This window comes from Mustelus asterias, chromosome 26 (assembly GCF_964213995.1).
Source record: "Mustelus asterias chromosome 26, sMusAst1.hap1.1, whole genome shotgun sequence".
In the NCBI taxonomy this organism is placed as follows: domain Eukaryota; kingdom Metazoa; phylum Chordata; class Chondrichthyes; order Carcharhiniformes; family Triakidae; genus Mustelus; species Mustelus asterias.
Genome location: NC_135826.1, coordinates 15,744,861 through 15,764,708, shown reverse-complemented (window position 1 = coordinate 15,764,708; position 19,848 = coordinate 15,744,861). Strand labels below are relative to the sequence as shown.

At 39.5% G+C, this 19,848-nt stretch overlaps 1 protein-coding gene across 11 annotated transcripts in view; it reads right to left on the bottom strand.

Moving 5' to 3' along the window:
- Window positions 1–5,777: 5,777 nt before the first annotated feature.
- Window positions 5,778–19,848, bottom strand: part of dpp9 (dipeptidyl-peptidase 9) — a 101,249-nt gene continuing 87,178 nt past the window's right edge. For all 11 annotated transcript variants that reach the window (XM_078198175.1, XM_078198183.1, XM_078198177.1 and 8 more), the window contains 5 exons: window positions 15,765–15,911; window positions 11,973–12,125; window positions 9,706–9,848; window positions 8,158–8,269; window positions 5,778–6,596 (listed from right to left, as the gene is read on the bottom strand). In XM_078198175.1, coding sequence (XP_078054301.1) covers window positions 6,504–6,596; window positions 8,158–8,269; window positions 9,706–9,848; window positions 11,973–12,125; window positions 15,765–15,911 — 648 coding nt within the window. In that variant the 3' untranslated portion in view covers window positions 5,778–6,503. The remainder of the gene's footprint in view (window positions 6,597–8,157; window positions 8,270–9,705; window positions 9,849–11,972; window positions 12,126–15,764; window positions 15,912–19,848) is intronic.

Here is a 19,848-nt window from a genome sequence, read left to right as displayed (position 1 = left end):
CCCAAAACATACCCAAACTCCATGGGCGGCATGGTGGCTGTCTCACAGCACCAGGGACATGGGTTCAATTCTGGCTTGGGCCACTGCCCAGTCTGCACGTTCTCTCCGTGTCTGCGTGGGTTTCCTCCTGGTGCTCCGGTTTCCTCCCACATTCAAAAGACGTGCTAGTTTGGTGCATGGGCCATGCTAAAGTTCTCCCTCAGTGTACCTGAACAGGCGCTGGAGTGTGGCGACTAGGGGATTTTCACAGTAACTTCATTGCAGTGTTAATGTAAACCTACTTGTGGCACTAATAAATAAACTTTAAGCTCCATGGATAGACCCTACAGGACAAAGGACATCCCTTAAAGGGATAGTTTCGCATTCACCTATAAAAGGTCCTGATACATTTACTGAGGTGATATAACTCCTTGCTGTGGGTGTTAAACAGTTCAGTAGATCTGAAGGAGTCTTTGTCGTCACATGCAGGTTAACCATCAAGTCTTTAGTGACTCTTAGAATGGTTTACAAATGTACAAGTTTACAAGGGTACAGACTAGGAGCTGTCTCCATGCTTGCTGATATACAGCTCTACCCAATACTTGATTAACCGAGTGCAGGTCATGTACTTTCTTACATCACTGTGTAAGGCACTGGGTCTGGTAATCCCCGACACTATCTGCCACTCCAGCAATCTTCGTGTCATCCGAACTCATTAATCAGACCACCCACATTTTCCTCCAGATCATTTCTATATACTGCAAACAACAGAGGTCACAGCACTGATCCCTGTGAAATACTACTTGCTACAGATCTCCATTCTGAAAAACACCCTTCCACCGCTACTCTGTCTTCTATAACCAAGTAAGAAGTTTAACACCACCAGGTTAAAGTCCAACAGGTTTATTTGGTAGAAAAAGCCACAAGCTTTCGGAACCTTAAGCCCCTTCTTCAGGCGAGTGGGAATTCTGTTCACAAACAGGGCATATAAAGACACAAACTCAATTTATAGAATAATGGTTGGAATGTGAATACTTACAGCTAATCAAGTCTTTAAGATACAAACCATGTGAGTGGAGAGAGCATTAAGACAGGTTAAAGAGATGTGTATTGTCTCCGGACAGGACAGCCAGTGAGACTGTTATCTCCACATCATTCTATAACCAAACCAGTTCTGTATCCATCTAGCCAGCCCACCCCGAATCCCATGTGATTTTAGTTTTGTACCGGTCTGCCATGTGGGACCTTATCAAACGCCCTACTAAAATCCATATAAACTGCATCCACAGCCCTTCCCTCATCAATTATCTCAAAAAAACTCAATTAAGTTGATGAGGCATGCCTTTCCCATACAAAACTATGTTGCCTGTCACTTACGAGTCCATTTTCTTCCAAATGTGCATATATCCTGCCCCTCAGTATCTTCTCCATAAGCTTCCCCTACACTGACATCAGGCTCACCAGACTATAATTTCCTGGATTATCCCTGCTTCCTTTCTTAAACAAAGGAACAACATTGGCTGTTCTCCAGTCCTCTGGAACCTCACCTGTGGTCAAAGAGGATGTGAAGATATCTCTTAAGGCCCCAGCCATTTCTTCCCTTGCTGGGATGGATCCCATCCAGTCCCGGGGACTTGTCTATCTTAATGCAATTTCCTCCTCAACACTTCCTCCTTCGATATATTGACATTCTCTGGAGCGTTCACACACCTATCCCTGACCTCAACATCCATCATGGCCTTCTCCTTGGTGAACACTGATAAAGAGTACTCATTAAGGATCTCACCCACTGGATTTCACCTCATTGAATTTCTTAGCAACTATTTTAAATATCTCCATTTAGTCTCTGCCCACAAGAGGAAAGAAACATCCCTTCTCTATCCACCCTTATCGAAACCTTATATAATTTTAAGAACATCTATTCTGTCACCCCAGCCATCTTTTTTCAAGAGAAAAGAGATGCAGCCTGCTCATCCTTTTGTGGTATACATCCCGATGCATTTTCAGTGTCATATTTGTAAATTTTCTCTGCACCCACTCAAGCGCCTCTCCATCCTTTTTATATCATAACAAGAACAGTGCTCTCAATTATGGTCCAGCCAAGGTTTGTTATACATTTCACATTCTTTTCCCTACTTTTCCATTCTATTCCCTTAGAAATAAAATCCAGTGCTTGGTTTGCTTTATTTGTAGCCTTGCTCACCTTGGGCTGACCTTTAGTGACCAATGTTCGTGTACTCCGAGATTCCTTTCTTCCACTTCTCCACCGAGACTTGCATCTAATACGCATCCTCCCTATAATTCCTACGAAATGCATATTACCTCAAATCTGTCAGTGTTGAATTTAATTTGCCAATTATTTTCCCATTCTGCAAATTTATTAATGTCCTTCTGTAATTTGCAGTTTATCATCTGCAAGTTTAGAAACTGTGTTTTGGATTCCAAAATCCAAATCATTAAGGAAATTGAGAATAGCAGTGGTCCAAGCACTGATCTCTGTGGAACACCACCCTGAATAACTACCCTTATTCTTTGTTTTCTGTCTTGTCCCAACTCCACATCCTCTGACTTTATTCTTTGGTCTATTATTGGGCTAACTGAAGGTCTTTTGAAAATCCAGATACATTACATCTACTGCATTATCATTGCTTATGCTCCATGTTGCCTTGTCAAAAAACTCTAAGGTTCATCAAGCAAGATTTTTCCTTTTGAAATCCATGCTGAAATAAATTGATGGCAGTGTGGATATCAACTGTCCCCAAAGGTAAAAGTGTTATTGAATCCATGAGTCCAGCCTGCCACTCTTCAAGTTGTATTTTTTTTTTTAAGATCTTTAAAAATCGAAGGCTCAGGAAGCTGGCCTTCTGACTGAATCATGTATATCATTGCCAAACCCAAATGCAATGGAAAATTATTAGACAAGACTAACTAGAAGCAAACCAACTGAGGCAGAAAACCAAAGCTGACGTGAGCAAATAATTTTAGGTCAGTTTGGACAATTGCCAGTAGCATGGCTTAAAAAAGGTTTAAAATAAGCAACTTCCTCAGCTATCTGCAAAACCATTTGCTTTCTTCACAAAGATAAGATTCCAGTTAATAATCAAGTTAATATAATCAATATTTAATGAAGTGTAGTATATGGCTCCTGAAAATAATATCAGGTTTTTTTGAAGTGTGGTTTACTCTATGCTTCTACATCTCAACTATCTGCAAGTCATTTGGATCTTCTGTATTTTCATTCTCATTCAGGACATTTAATTTGTAGGCTATTCAACCTATTAACACTCACACTGTATTGTTGTTTCTGTTGACTTTCTTCCTTACTTGTAGCATTTGGTCTCATTAAATTACAGTATTTTTAAAGAAAAAAAGCAGCAAAGTACCTATTGAGGAAAAAAATTACATGCATCACCTTTCATATTCTTGGAAGACCCCAGACCTTTCACAACGATTGGATTATTTTTCGGAATGTAGTCACTGTTGTTTTTGTCAGAAAACAGTGGAGGAGTGTAATGGAACAGCCACCGTTAATAGGATAAAGAGAAGGGAATTGAATCTTAATTATAGGGGGATTATCAAAGGGAATGGAGATGCACTTGCTGATTGGTGTCAGGAGATAGTGAGCTACTAATGAAGGGACAAGAATGGGATAGGATTTACTCCCAGCAATGCAGGACTGAAGCAGGTCGCAGAAGGTTAGGATTAGAGGAGCAACACATGGCAAGGGTTGTAAGGCTGCAGAAAATTGCAACAATGAGAGTGGCATGGACATGGTGGAATTTAAGTGTGAATTCAATACATTGCAGTGTACAGGGAGGCAGTGTAGATGGAACTGATGGATGAGGAAGTTGTACAAAAATCTGGATACAGAACAAGAATTTTTGGATGAAGGAACAGGAAGACAGTATCAAAAAAAATAATCCTGGAGGTGACAGAAATGAGGACCGTGGGTTTTGGCCATTGTGGATTGAGGTAGGGCTGAATGTAAAAGATTCTGTAGGAATGAAATTTAACAGTTTTGGTGATGACCATGTAGAATTGAAACACAACTCAATCAAACAGGATACACTTTCATGGCTTCATTCACTTTAAGCAAATGCCTGGAACAGAAACAGTGGCAAGGTAGCAAACTTTTGGCAGTGGCCAAAATGGTTTCGAACTTTCCGAATATCAAGTCAAGGAAACTGACTCATCAATCGAAACCTTAACAGCAGAGATTGCCAAAGGAGTTCAGGAAGTGATGAAGTGCATTAGCATGAAAATGGATGCTGGTCATTTGCCTGTAGAGGATATCACTGAAGTTACAGCATGTGGATAACAAAGAGAAATATCCTTTGAGCTTGAGGGAATTCTAGAGGTGAGTGTTTTGGCAGGAAAATAAGCTATTGGTGGTGTTATACTGGCAGCACTGGAATAAGTAGGAATAAGGCCTAGTCAATGGGTCTACTCTGTAACTTTGTTGGTGTACTACACATTATGGTTTTGGTCTTTCACCTGCATTTCATTCCAAAAACCAATCCAACTACAAATTTCATCCACCTTGCACAAAAATGTACAAATCCCATTGCAGATTGAGGCCTTGCATTAGTTAACATACTTGCCTGTCAAATTATTCCTTTATTGACAGCCCATCCTCCATTCCAGTGTCTGAAATTCTATCACACTGAAAACATGAATAATTGCATGAAATTACTAATATTAGTTAACCGTCAGTTAGCTGCAAGACTTTCAATGGAGCTGCTGTTTAATAGATAGTATCTTTGCAAAATGCACTGATCTCCAATACACCTTTTTAAACAATGGGACACAAAGTAGATTTGCAGCTCTCTCTCCCGCTGTCAGATTTGGTCTTTGTAAAGTTAGCTGTTTTCAGTTGGCTGTTATGACACTGGACTTTGGGACTGGAAGAGAAATTGCTTACTCGTAGTCATTATCTATGATTTGTTCGCAAAGTGTGTGTGTGTGAATGGGAGATTATGGTGCATGTAGTCACTTCTCAGATTCAGGACTCTCTCTTCTGCAACTTCTTACATAAATCCCTTGAACATATTTACATTCCTCCTACAACAGCAAAGAGACCCAATGTTCCTGTGACACTCACTATGGTGCATTACCTTATTCGTCCTTTTTGACTTCTAGACAGCTCTCGACACAATTGTTTCCATTATTCTTGGTTATCCATTTCATTGGGTCTGCTCTCACTTGGTGCCATTTTAACTTATCCCATGAATTAGAGCACCCCTACTAATAGTTTCCCTCAGCTTCCTCACACTAGATCCCTCAAGGATCTTTCCTTGGCCCTCAACTTTAATTTTGTAACCTCCAGTAAAAACCTCATGTTCTCCACTTGTCTGGCTCTGACACCTTGTGCATCACCTTTTCCTTTTGTCCAGCATTGTTGGTCATGTTTTCAGTCATCTTGGTGCCAGATCGTGGATTTTCTTGCTTAAACACCTTCAACTTATCCACCTCCCTGTCCTCCTCCAAGATTTTCTTCAAAATCCTTTCCTCCACATCCTTGTGAGCAAGCTTTACTTCATCTCACTATTTGCTTTCTCTTTCTATGCTTTTGCCCATTGCACTTTCATGAAATGCCACTGAACACTGTAATTGGATAAGGGAGGACATAGAGTTGTGTGTGATATTCTCCACGGTTGAATATTCCCCTACACACACAATGCCCAAGCTGAAACTCAGGTGAGGTACAAGAGGGAAACTAGCATCTGTGGCCCAGCAGGGTCAGGAGAGAAAGGCTGAAAACTGGCAAAGACAGTTATGGAGAAAGAACACGCTATGAATTAAGCGTTACAATTATTTTAATGAGTTACAATGCCATACACTCATTATAAAAGAATAAGAATCCATAAAAATATTTTCTTTTAATAATACGCACTTTGAATACTCAGCAAAGTTGTAGTTGGCTCTTGCCCTGAAACACACTTCTTGAGTGGTGCAGCTTGCAGAGGTTAAAACTCAAGTCTTTTACTGAACGATTGTGAGAAACCAAGTTCCTATGGAGATGCATTTTAGAAACATGGCGGCTAATTGGAAGTGAAGCTTGTTTTTTTTTTGCAAAGTGGTATGTCAAATTCAAAGCAGCACGTCTGGCCGTGAGTTTTGAAGCCGAGAGAAATCATTTGGCTTTAATCTTCTCCCTTTCTCCCAACCATCGTGCAGTTTTCAAGGCATGTACAAAAGCTGAAATCAATGCCAGTGTACAGTTTAGGTGAATTAACTGATTCCACACTGTACCGTTAACACTTATATAAATTAAACTGAAGTAACAATGTTAGGTTTCAGTCTTATCAAATCACAGTTTAAAATCAATTTCAGTGAGATCAGTGTACTATCCCCACTTTGCTCCGAAAGGAAGTTGCAAAGAAAATGCTAAACTGGTGTAGTTAGGACTGAGGATTTGTGGGTTGGTGGTGGGGAATATGTTGTTTGACAAAAAGCAAGTCACCAGGAGCCGAATATCAGCAACGGTCCAGAAACATTTCTTCTGTTGTGGTTCATTTGTTTTCTCAGAGGTATTCCTGTAGAAAGTGTAGCAGCATTATCTCATAGTGCTCTCCAGACTCAGGGCAGCGAATACTGTGTCTTTCATTGGGATAAATCTGCAGCAGACAGACAGAAAACATCAAGTTATTTGCAAACGATGGTAACATAGAAATATTTACAGCTGGGTAGCTTAGAGCTAAGGGATATGAGTATAAGGTCACTCAAGAAAGTTATACAGCACAGATTCCCAATCTATGGAGGAAAGACAAAATTCCAAGTTCAACTAAGATTGAAATCATTTCTCTAGCTTCCCTGACAACCTAATGGATTAAGACAGAGTCTGATGTTGCAACAGGTCAGAAGATCCAAGTTACAATTCACAATCTATATCGAGTGAGTAGTTCCAGTTCAGAGGCCAGGTGCCTAAAGTTTTCCTTTGTCCCTCACCTGGGTGAGGGAGGGAAAAATCTGGTTGAGGATTTCACTTTCAAGTGCTAGTCAAGGACACTTGATAGAAGGTGCAAGTTTGGCTAATGCCTTCCATGATCAAAAACTCTGATTCTAGTTCACATCGTCAATAACAACATATCCAACCAAAGGCAGGCATGTTCAATCCCAAACTAACAACACCTGCCATTGTTGGTGTCATTCACTGACAACTAGTGGAGTTAAAATAGAGCTCAAATAATGAGATACACACAAATTCAATTCAAGCACTCTCACTGGTTTCCAAGCATGCTTTTAAGTATTTATACGAAGGGAAAGAATGCAAAGGGAATCCAATTGTGATCTTCCATATAGACTCGGATTATGACCTCAGTAGCCATTTACTCGAGTCAAAACAGAGAAAAAAGCCACAATTGGATTTCAGCCAATACATCAGTTGGTTCAAGTAAAGATCATGCATAATGCAGAAACCCCAGAGTTTGATGCCCAGTATGTTAAGTAGCTAATCACAACCAAGTGACATTTTAATGGGCTTCTGTAACCCAGAGTAAGAACAAAAATCAACTCTGCTTCTAATCCAGCAACCATGGCTGGAGGCACATATTAAATATCATAGACTGGGCCCAGCTCGGGTAACCATCCATGAGTGAATGCTTCACAATTGAAGAATGCCCGCTTGACGAGTTACTGAAAAGTGACCAGCAACTGTGGACCCATACATTAGAGAAAGATCAATGCCTTCACTTCAGGACAGGATAACACCACATTTTGAAGCAGCATATTTTCACACCTATCAGGATGCAAATTCTTCCTGTGTTTCCAGAGTTAATATCCTCATTGGACTGAGCTGCTAACAAAAGCATGGCATGGTTGGCAAAGCTACAATGTCATTAAGTGAAGCCCTAGCTTTTTCCAAAGCTCAAGTGTTCCCAGCTCAAGCATTGATAAAGACATTCCAAGAACGTGGCACAAATCGGAGTTAGTAATGTACTCAATCGAGTCAAGATTACATGGAAAAGGCTTCTATGTCAAGACAGTTATCAGATTGATTCAATGTGCTTGTGGTTTGTATATTTCTAGGATGTTGGGCTTTGGAAAATGTCACTCGACACCAAGATCTTAGCTTGATTTCAATTAACTGGAAATTGGAACTAAACAAAATACCACTATTATCTAATTACTGGTGTTCCTACTGAAGTAATAAAATAAATGTAACAAATATAGCCTCACCTGAAGCTGATATGGCTTTCCAGCTCTGATTAGTTGTGATACTAAGAAATTTGTGTGGAAAAAGTGCACATTTTCATCTAAAAATCCATGCAGAATCAGCAAACGATTGGGCCTGGGTGGATAAAGTATCAAAACATCATAGCAATGAATAAAAAGGCAAAATGAACCACAATGACTGTGTTATTTCATCTAAATTTTACACATTTCTCTTTCCATGGACAATACTGTCTCACATCAATCTAAAAGGCAGGGTTTGGGGAATAGAGCGACTGTCAATGAATCTTCAGTAATAGGGTAAAAGTTAATACCAATGATTCCATAACTTTTTTTTTCACGAATAACATTCAGAACTCAGATGGACTTCCATTAAATATCACTCCTACATAATAACAGTTCACAGATCAGGTTCAGGTAATATCCAACATTTTGTAACCTTACATCAAATTCCAAATAATTCTTGATTTCAAATAAATTTTTTATTTTGTTTAGTTAGATAAATGGCTAAAAATTGGTACCAAGATCTCCTCATCTTTGTGTTTCAAAAAGGTACTCATTCATTGCAAGTAATTGAGGAACTGCAGGTAGCCCTGAGCCCTTTTCACTGTTAATCATCAAGTCATTGTGAAAATGCTGTTTCCACCTACATTGGAGTTTTCCATCCCATCCCCTATACTCCAGGCACAATAACACATTTCTCAGGGCAGGTAATTGAGCCAAGCAAAATAGATGGATTTTATTGTATCCATAATTCAATGTACCATTGGACTCTGTGCTCCCATAACGGGAATTAAAGAGGCAGAAGCTTAAAATTTCCTTAAGTTTGTTAGAGCCTGCTGCCACCATTGACTGAATGAGGAGAGGAAGAGGCTGGGTGTTACTGTCTAGTCAACGAGAACAGATGATGTATTTTTTCAACTGCATTCATTTCCACTTTTGGGTTTTTTCCTATTCATCTTTAAATTCATTCTACACGAATGCGTGCCATCTTGTGTGCACCACCCGGCAGTTTTTAGTCCCTTTAGCCAAAAAAGCGTTCAGCGTTGAACCTTTCAGTAACAGTAGTTACATAGTTGCTTCATTACTTTGTCTCCCCACCCCTTTATTTTATGTAGTCTACCTGTTTTTATTTCTCCCCCACTTCAAATGAAGGGGTCTCCACATAAACCTTAGCATGTTTTTCAGCTATCAAGAGGCCTCCAGTATTTAGTTTATATCAGATTTCTTGCACTTGAAAATTTTTATTTCAACCTGCCCAAATTCTACACAAATGGAAGCAGATAATGGCAGAATGCCAGAATCCAAGTCACCACTTCCAACCTCCAATTCAAAAATCACAAGTGCACAATCAACATGTGCCCCACATAATAGGAAACAACTTGTGGTTCATTTAAAGGGAAGCTGGATAAAAAGTGAAGCAGACAGGAATGGAAGTTCATGCCGATACGGTTAGCTAAGTGAGAGAAGGCTCGGTTGAGCTGATTAATCTGTTTGTGCTATAAAATCGTTGGAATGTAGTATTCCTCTACAAGAGGCAACTATATTACTCACTCATTTGGTAATTTATCAACATGTAGCGCCACTGAACCAGCTTCATAACCTTGTTGATTACTTTCTGGGATGTCCATGTAACGCTCAGTGTAACCAGTGTCATAAGCCATCCAGACTGTGACTGGCGCACCAGCTACAGCAACCTGAAAAATATCAGGATAACCTGTTAGCGACAAAAGAACATTTGAGTGATGTCATGCCATTTACCACATGATTTAGTATCTGAGCAACCGCTTCAATTAAACAATTCTTTTGTCCCATTTTTGTTTAAAATTTCAGCTTGCTCCAATACACTGCACCGCCAAAAAACCCCACTGATCTGCTCACAGTACTTCATAGTAAATAAATTACTTTTGAAGATGCGTCACTGTTGTATTGCAGGAAATGTGGCCGCCAGTTTACGCGCAGCAATCTTCCAGAAACAAGGTAGTGACCAAATCATCTGTTTCTGGTGATGTTGATTGAGAGGTGAATATTGACCAGATTTCTAGCAACAATGCCACTGTTCCTCTTCAAAATAGTGCAAGGGGATTTGTTACATCCACTTCAGAGAGCAGTTAAGCCCTTGGGTTAGCAGCTCATCCGAAAGATAGAGAGAAAAGCAAGCAAACAACCTACCACCAGTCCAACAGCCGCTGGCATTAAAGCAGCATCTTTAGTGTACAGAACATCCAAAGATATTTTTATTATTCACTGACGCCTAAAGTAATTGATGCAAAACTGCAGTGGCAGAGTTAAACATTCTTCGTCGAGGAATGGATTTTAAAACTTTTCAAAATAAAAATATGGAGAAAAGTAAAGGCTGAGGTATTTAGGAAAGGATGTCTTATTTGTAAGGCAAGGCAGCTGTTGGGATGAGAGAGTCTGGATTTAGAGGACAATGATGCAGGAGGGTAACTAAGGCAGGAGGAAGTTGCAGCTGTACAGTGAGGCCATGAGGGAGAGAAAGAAGAAAATGATAGAAAATGTAATAAATTGGGAAATCAAGAGCCAATATAAGTCAGAATGATAGAAATGACTGAATATTACTCAGTGCTAAACATGAATGAACTTTGGACAATTGGAAGTTTGTCAGATGAGGACAAGAATAATCATGGAGAATTCCAGTCTGGAGACAGCAAAGAACATGAATAAAACATTCAGCAGTGATTTGGGTGAGATAAGGATGGGGAAGATCACTGCAAAAATAGATGGAGGTGATTTTGATGATGGACTGAAATTGGGATTTTGACGTTCACATGGTTGAACAGGACTGGTGGCTTGGTTCAGTCTAGCCAAGTAGCGAGAAATGTCAAATGGCAGGCCCAAAAGCCTTGGTCGACAGGAAGATTCTGACTCATGCGAGACCAGATCGAACAGTAAGTTTGCTATCAATCTTGATGCTGACAACGTGAGAGTTTTCAGCAGCATATAGATGAAAATTAACTTGATATTTCCGGAAATAATTATCACATGGGGATATGTAAAAAAATTAGGAAAATAAAAATAGTTCCACAGGGAACTCTGGTCAGGAAAATAAACTATTGTTGAAGCTCTAGTGGTTTTATTGGAAAACTTTACAGTGGAAGCATTGAAGAGTTGTTCCATGGGGCTAGACAACTGGAGAGTTGATGGGAGAGAGATGAAAGAGCAGGATAGTGCCAATGCTAATGAAGATAAAGAGGGATCATGGCAGCAGTTATAGAAGACATGAGCCAGGATAATCTTGATGTTTTGAGCATAGCAGAAGCTGGACTGAAGGTACGTGAATTCAAAAAGCAAAGTTCATTCCTCCACTCCATTGTATAGTAATATGTATAGAATATTACTGCACCAACACTGTCATCACTCTACAGAATCAAAACTGTCTCACTAGTGTCCCTGAACCCTGACTTGAGTCTTGACATCTCGTCTTAGGGATACAAGTGTTTAAGGTTCGTCTCATCAGACAAATGTAATATTTGAAATAACTTCCTTCTTTGTTCTCACTTTCCTTTAAAGGACAAAATAAAGGTGCACCCTTTTTAAAACAGTAAAATGAATCTAAAATAAGAGATTGAAATCAACTGCTAACAAATGAATCCATTATCTATGTGCACATTTTGAAGTGATAAAATGCAATTTCACTTAGGATTCCATGATTTATTTCAGTTGGACAATACCACAAATATGAGCAATATATTCCACAACTCTGAACCCAGATATCATTTTATTGTGCTTTTAAATAAAAACGTTGGAAGTTTTTAAACATGATTCATCCAAATTGATTCAGCTGATGCTTTTATTACCTTGAAGACTTTGGGCTTGTGGATCAAACCCATGAGGGAGAGAAAACCTCCATATGACCAGCCATGGATGGCAACTCTGTTTAGATCAATGAAGCCATACTTTTCCGCAACCCACTGCAGCCCTTCCACCTGATCTTCAATCTCTACCTGGCCCTGTGAAGGAGGGGAGAAAATAAAGATGTACGGTTTCAGTAGTTGTGCTTCAGGATTAAGAGTAAAAATAAAGATGTCACTTAGACTGCCTTAAGGATAGCATTGGCATAGAGTTTGGTGCAGGTCACCTGCTATTCCTCTTAAATGGAAAATGGTGAAGAGCATATGAGACACTGAGGAAGCAGGAAACCATCTGAAGTTCGAAGAACAATGTGAACACTTTGGTTTAATTGAACAAAACTTAGCTCACCATAATGTCTATTTAGCAAAAACAGCAGCATTCATGGAAAATTTTAAATACAACATTCCAGAATTAAAGTCAAACCTGCAGGATTAAAGCTATAAACCTGAATAAGTGAAACATGAATCCAATGCAAACCTCAAAAATGTTACTCAGAGTGATGAATGCTTGGAATTACTTGCCCAGTGAGGTTAGGACCTTGGAATTCTATGCAAGATTAAACTCGATGGGTCGAATCATTTGCCTTGTATCTATTTATCTTTTATGATTAGGGGAGTTCAAAACGTTAATTGAATGCCAAGCTAGGAGAGTTTAAGTGTACAAGTTGGATGGGCTGAAGACTACTTGCTCTTCCTTGACTTTTTCAACTATTATGATCTCCGTAGAGACCACTAACCTTTAAAGAGATTTGAACTGCCAGTTACTAGTTGAAAGAATAATATGGCAAGATTTCCCATTTTAAAACTTTTACTGTAACAAATGACTAAGAAAACACTATTGACAAAGTTTTACTTTACTTTAAATTACAGAAAGTGATATCCCCCTTACATACTTATTACCCATCACACTTCACAGAATTACAATCTTTTCAACAAACAGTCCACAATTGTTCCCAGCTTCTAACGAGTTTCTGTATTTTCATTTCATCGAGTAGTAACGTTGAGTAACCGCCTCCAGACGCTCTCCCCAGTTTTAAGTGAGCTTCTTAAATCCACCACCAACATTAAAGCACGTTTCAGTGAAATTTTCTTCTCCCTGGTCATGCCATGAAAAATCTCCCAGAATCCTTAGATGGCTGCAAGATACATCCCTTTGACTAGAGACTGCCTCCCTCCTTCATCCAACAGCGCTGGTTTGAAAAGCTAAGCAGCCTTTTCTCTCTGCTGACCACAAAGAACTGCTGTGTGAGATTCAATGATTTGTAGGAAAGCCAGCAGCCAGACTTCGAAAAATGGCTTCCTCTGCCCTCTTCCCAATGACAATACGAAATAAATTCACCTTGCATTCTTCATGTAAAAATGCTGATCCTTGGCCCTGACTCTCATTCATCTCCAAAGTAAATGGACAGTTTACAGCACAACTGGTTACAACCCTGTACATGTACAGTACTTCAAACCTGGCACCCTTGGGGCCAAGACTAGATTTTGGTTATTTCTTGATTTCAAGTCAGGCGTTTTGAGCCATGGGTAGTTCATGTCAAGCTGGTTGGATGGGGTCGAGGGTCACCTGGAGCGCAGGATAGAGCAGCGTCTGAAAAGGAAAGCCAATATTGCCACAAAAGCCAGTAAGCCACACTGTGCCTATGCAGTGCTGAACCAAATTGTCCAGGCAAATTTACAAATTTAAAATTAGTTCCTGGGAGATTATAAAAATGTCTGATTTTCAGGCTGTCAAATAGGAGGCACTGTCAGTAACTTCAACATCTTTCTGGGATTTGGGGCTCAGAGTCACTCATTGTAAGCTCAGACTGCTAGCATAGTCTCTAAATGTATTTTCTTCTCAGTAAAAGCAAATCGTCTTCCTTTGATCTCTAATAATAAAACCATCCAGGTTTATTATCAACAAGACTGCATGACAGGCCACATGACCCCTTCATTTACACTTAAAAGAAACCCACTACCCCAAAACATAATAATCTTATACACCTCATAGCTGTAACACAAGTTGATGTCATTGCTTCTAAGTGAGAACAGCATTTGGATTAACCCATTGCAAAATCCAGCACAGCGAAGCTGGTTGGTTGACAACATGTTACTGATTTCTTGTATGTCAACAGTCACAATCGTACCTTCAGGCAATAATGCTTGCCAGGAGGGAGGGTTCAGAAACCCCAAGCTCACGCAATTGATGGCAGGAGCCTAAAGTGTCAGAAGCCCAAGAGATCACATTGCTAACATTGAGATTAGCATTTGGAAATTAGTAAAATGGAAAAACTGGAACGAATTGAAATGCGTGCTCATCTGCTGAGATGAAAATCATGTGTTCTGGCTTTAAGTCACAAGTGTAAATTTGGAGTTGAGTTAGCACAGTTCCTAAAGATATGGCCCTCAACTTAAAAATAGCTCCCAATTTGGCATTAATCGCATTGTCATGAATGTGAAGCACAGAGTGAACACGGACGAGATGCTTCGTAAACTGAATGCTAAACCAGGGATTTGGTGCAAGTAGGGTCTCCCTGATAAATATTTCTGCAGATGTAATTTAGATTAACAGTTTACATTTTGAATAGAACTGTAAAACCATGAAAGAAACTGCAAGCTAGTTAAGATGCCGAGTTTAACAAACTGCGTGCATTGGCACTTAACTGCCAATCAATTAAAAGTGGTTGCCTGAATAAGTGTGAATGACTTAGCAATTGTAATTTGGATGCTAGCTGTAAACCCCAAAGTGTGTGAAGCACAGCGTGTTCCAGAAACACTGTGTATGGTAAACTGAGTGCCAAGTCAGAAATTTGGTGCAAGTAAGAATTTGATACTGGGAGGTGGAAAAGCAATGCTGCTTTTTATTGTGTGTTTTACCTCCAGTAGATGCTGAGTGTCCTTTGTTTGTCTTCAAGTTAGGAGTCTGTAATCTACCATGACTTCAGTTAACTAATTTAGTAAACAAATAAATAGTTAGACAGACGTGTGTGCCGTGACTGCAACATGTGGGAATCTGTTGAATGTTTTGCAGTCTTGGACAACCATATCTGTGGGAAGCACCTGTAGCTTAACTAACTTCAGCGTACAGTTGCTAAGTGGAGTCTAATGTTACAGGTCATGGGGGGAGGGGGGGGGGAATGCAGAGAGAGAGAGAGAGAGAGAGAGCGCAAGAGAGTGCGAGTGTTACTTGGACATTCAGCAGGACTTTCAGAAGGACTAACTCTTTTCCAAAAATATCATTCATCAACGTTTTCACAGTTTGGGAAAAGTTTAGATGATGATGTTGAGCAATTGGAGCCAATTATATGCTGCGACCAGCAGTTCAACATTGAAGGTACCACAGGGAAAACTCTGGCCCAGAATGCTACAGAACGCATCTCAACAAGTAGCTCAGAGGTAATAGGAACACCTACTTGCACTGAGAAATTAAAGGAATAATATTTATCATTACAATGAGTGAAGCAGAGTACAAACCCATCTGAATATGATGTTCCAGAGCCTGTAATTTTTAAAGTAAAGCAAAGGCAGACTTCTAGGATTAATCAACCTAATATTAATATAATTTAAGGATCACACGAGTAACCAAGGCCAATGGCATCCATACCCTAGTGCCACTATTCATGTCGTACTAAAGGAGGGAAAGAAGCTAAATGTATTTTTGAATATCTAGAGTTCTTCAGGCTGCAGGAACATGGTGGGTATAGACATGTTTAATTAAATACCAATTTAAAATCACTGTGGTAAATGGGAAAATACCATTTTGTTTTTGAGGGCACCTTCGAACAAAAGACCTCGCTGACAGGACCCCCTGCCATCGATCACCACCACTGCATAACCAAGAGATGCCAGTGTATTCAGCCTCAAGTACTTTATTCCCTTGAATGAGTTGTTCACCAGCTGGACCTACATGAACAAGGAAACAAATCTTACAGTCAATGTTCTTAGTAACCAGGTGAGTGAAGATATTAATAGAAACTGCAAGAGCTCCACCAAATTCTCCACTGTTAAATTCACAGTCTCAAACAGCTTTACAAATAGACCAGAGATTCTTAACTTGGGACAGCTTTACAGCAACCTGCTTAAAAGTGTAGATGGGAACGTCTAACAGGAATTAATTATAAACTGAGAATCCCTGAACAACAACATTAGTACACAAAGTACCTTTACCTGACTGAGGTACTTTAGAAATGGAGAACATAATTTGGAGGAGATGTTTTAATCCTGCAGAACTTTAAATGCCTAGCACACAAATGATGCAACTTTGCACATTCAGAATGTTTTATTGGCTGTGATCACACATTTATAGTCAATTTAACAAACTAAATTGTAGCACAAGATGACTTCAACTTTCCAGACCTAAAAATTATCCTTTTTGCAGATACTAAGCTTATCAGGCAAACCACTCTCTCCTAATCCACTTTCAGCTAGGACACTATACTCGCATTAGTTATCAGAATCATTAAATCATAGAATCCCTACAGTGCAGAAGGCAGCCATTCGGCCCACTGGGTCTGCACCGACTCTCCGACAGAGCATCTTTCCCAGCCCTATCCCTGTAACCCCAAACATTTACCCCACTAATTCCCCCTAACCTATACATCTTGGGTCGGTTTCAATTTTTAACCCACAAATGGATGTTACACTTACCGGTACCTTATAATTGGGTGCAAGGGATCAAGCAGGCAACGCAGGTTGTGTCACAAAGATATACGAGCGTTTAAGGTGTCCACACAGAGCAAACCCCATCTGCCAAATCACAAAGATGGCAACTACCCACATACACCAAGTTATTTTTATACTGAGCGTACATGTCAACCCCCATTTTGGAGGGATTTGGAGACTTCCAAAGGTCACCTTATATGCCAACAGCTATGATATTTTCCTGCTGCAGCTGTGCGATACCTAATGCGAATACATTTAAATTTCCACTGAAATGAATCTAGAAATGTGCAAAGTGAACCTCAAATATTTCCAAAATCTCATTACAATAAAAGTGTGTTTTTAAAGGTGTTGGTGGGGGGCAGGAAAAGGAGGGGGAATGACCACAACAAAAACAGAAAATGCTGGAAAATCTCAGAAGGTCTGACAGCATCTGTGGAGAGAGAATAGAGCTAACTTTTCAAGTCTGAATGACCCTTCGCCAGAGCTCCACAGATGTTGTCAGACCTGTTAAGATTTTCCAGCATTTTCTGTTTTTCTTTCAGATTCCAGCATCCACAGTATTTTGCCTTTGTCAAAGAGAATGACCACATTTGCCAAGCTGTCACAATGGTGTTTCATACAGTCTCAGGATACACCAAGTGAAGTTTGATTCTCTGCACACTAACTAATATATTTGTGTTAAGTTCTTATCTAAGTCAGTTTAACCATCATCAATCCATTTTAAATAAACAGTACAGATAGGAAACTAAAATCTTTTGTGCTTTCACCAGTGGCATCCGGAAAGACAATGGTAACTGAGTTCATGGCAGTACTAATTTAAAAACATCATCCTCACAGGCAGCCTTTGACCAAGAGAATTAAAATTTAAACTTCAACATGGAGGGTCAATAAACAGACATCCTCTTTAATGCAATTTTAAATTAAGTGGCAATGTGCATTTCTGGGTAAAAATTCCACAGCTCCTGATGCTGACACAAATCAAGATCACATTCTGCAGAAGTGCGAATTTCCAACCTATGATTTACTACTTATTATTTTGTACAGACAAGATTGCAGACAAGAATTTACTTTTTTGAGTTTGTACAAATTGTACATTTGATGGTACACTGCTATATTCATGTTATAACCAATCTATCTCACCATCTTTATGATAGGTTAAGTCACAAAGCAGCAAATTCTATTTTCATAATAATCTTTGCACCATTTTCTCGACTAGTGGTTTGTATGTGGGAGGGGTCAGAAAATATAGAAAAGTTCCAAGAAATACTACACTCTCCTTGGTAACATTTCACAAGTGCCCCACCGGTATGGTCAAAAGTATTGCAGGGTGACTGAGAAAAAGAAAATGTAAACTGATTAAAAGGGAAACAGGCTACGTTGAAGACTCAGTCTGTAAATGCACAAGTGATGTTGGTCGATTCAGACAAGAAAATGTCCCAGGTTTGATCTCTGACCTGTGACATTAAACAATCTCATCCAAGACAGAAACAGTGATGCTATAATTCACTTCTATCCCTTAGTATTAATAGGTAGGCACTGAGTGAGAACGGATGGGTTGAAAAATCCCACAAGACTGATAATATTTTGAAATATCAGAATGCGAAGAGCTAAATGCACAGAGACACTGTTAATTAAGTAGGATGCAGTGGGACAACTCCACGCCAGTCTCCCAAAATCCTGCTCTTTCAAGTTTCAGCACAACCAATCAAGCTTAATATACGAAGCAGAACTCAAAAGGAACTCTACTAGAGTTTTATGATGTGCTGCAAAAATAATTTTTCTTTCAAAGAGTGACACAGTTCATCCCTTCCACTGCTCTTTACTCGTGGCTATGGACATTTTTCCTATTGTATTTACCCAGATCCCTTCAAAAGTTAATAAATCTCCTTGCTCTGTTCTCTCCAACAATGCATTCCTCTTCATAACATGCTGCAAAAATATTTTTTTTCTCATTCTACCTCTGGTTCTTTGGCTTAAATCTGTGCCCTCTATTCACGACGCTTATGTCACTGAGGACTGTGGAGGGGTGAGTGAAAGCTTGAGATAGTTTCTAACAGAAAAAAAGCTACAGTTATTTGTGGCTTTCCAGGATGATGGCAGTGTAGTAGTGGGCTGTTTTGGTAACAGAGAGGGAAGCCCAATAATATGTGGTTCAAAAGATCTAGTTACAATGGCTGAACCAGTTATGAAAGATACAAGTCGGAGTTCTCGAGGCTAGAGGGATCTAGGATAGAGACCATACATCAGGGGAAACAAATTGTGTGGTTTGATGGGGAAAAAGTGCTCATAACATGAAGGTAAAAGAGTAGTTGAATAAACTTAACAAATACAGAAGAATGGCAGGCCATGGGTTCGTGGTTCAGAGCTTGAAAATACAATTGTAAACTTTGCACCCATGACAGCTACCCTGGTGCTCAATGGAACTCGGGACTTGTTAAAATATGCAAGCATTGGAATGAGCTTGGTTTCCTTCCACAAACACTCTAATGCTATTTACAATGCCATGTGTGAGCGCTATTTACAACCACATGCAAGTGTTTTTTCAGCAATGTGCTAAAGTTCCTCTTTCAAAGTATTTGCAATATTTTTGTAGCACCAATGCAGAATAATTCCAGAGTGAGAAACTCGCTAATAATTTGGTGTAAACAGACAACTTTACAGGGAAATGGTGGGTTAGACAGCAAAGCACTTGGAAAGAAAGGCTCTCATTCAAAATCTCATCTTGTGGGAAAGCTCTCCAATGCTGACCGTCAAGATGTACAGTTTCAGCACATGTTTAAAAAGCTGCTGCTTTGAGGAAGTACTCAAACCTACATGGCTACCTGTCTCCATGAATCATCTGCAGAATGTAATAAAAGGAAAAACTGGAAGATAAAGTGCAGAACAAAAAAGATGACAGGATCCTCTTTTAATTCACTTGGTTTTCTCAGACAGAGAAATCTACCTTCATGATTAAAAGTCATCAAACCAGATATAAAACAGAAAATGTTATAAATACTCAGCTGGTCTGGCAACATCAGTGGAGAGAAATAATGTAATGTTTCAGAACAACATTTTTTTTCCTCCACTGATGCTGCCAGAACTGCTCAATATTTCCAGCATTTTCTGTTTATTTTCTAGATATCCAGCACCCATGGTATTTTGCTTTTGTTGCTATCAGATATGCAGTGTGCACACT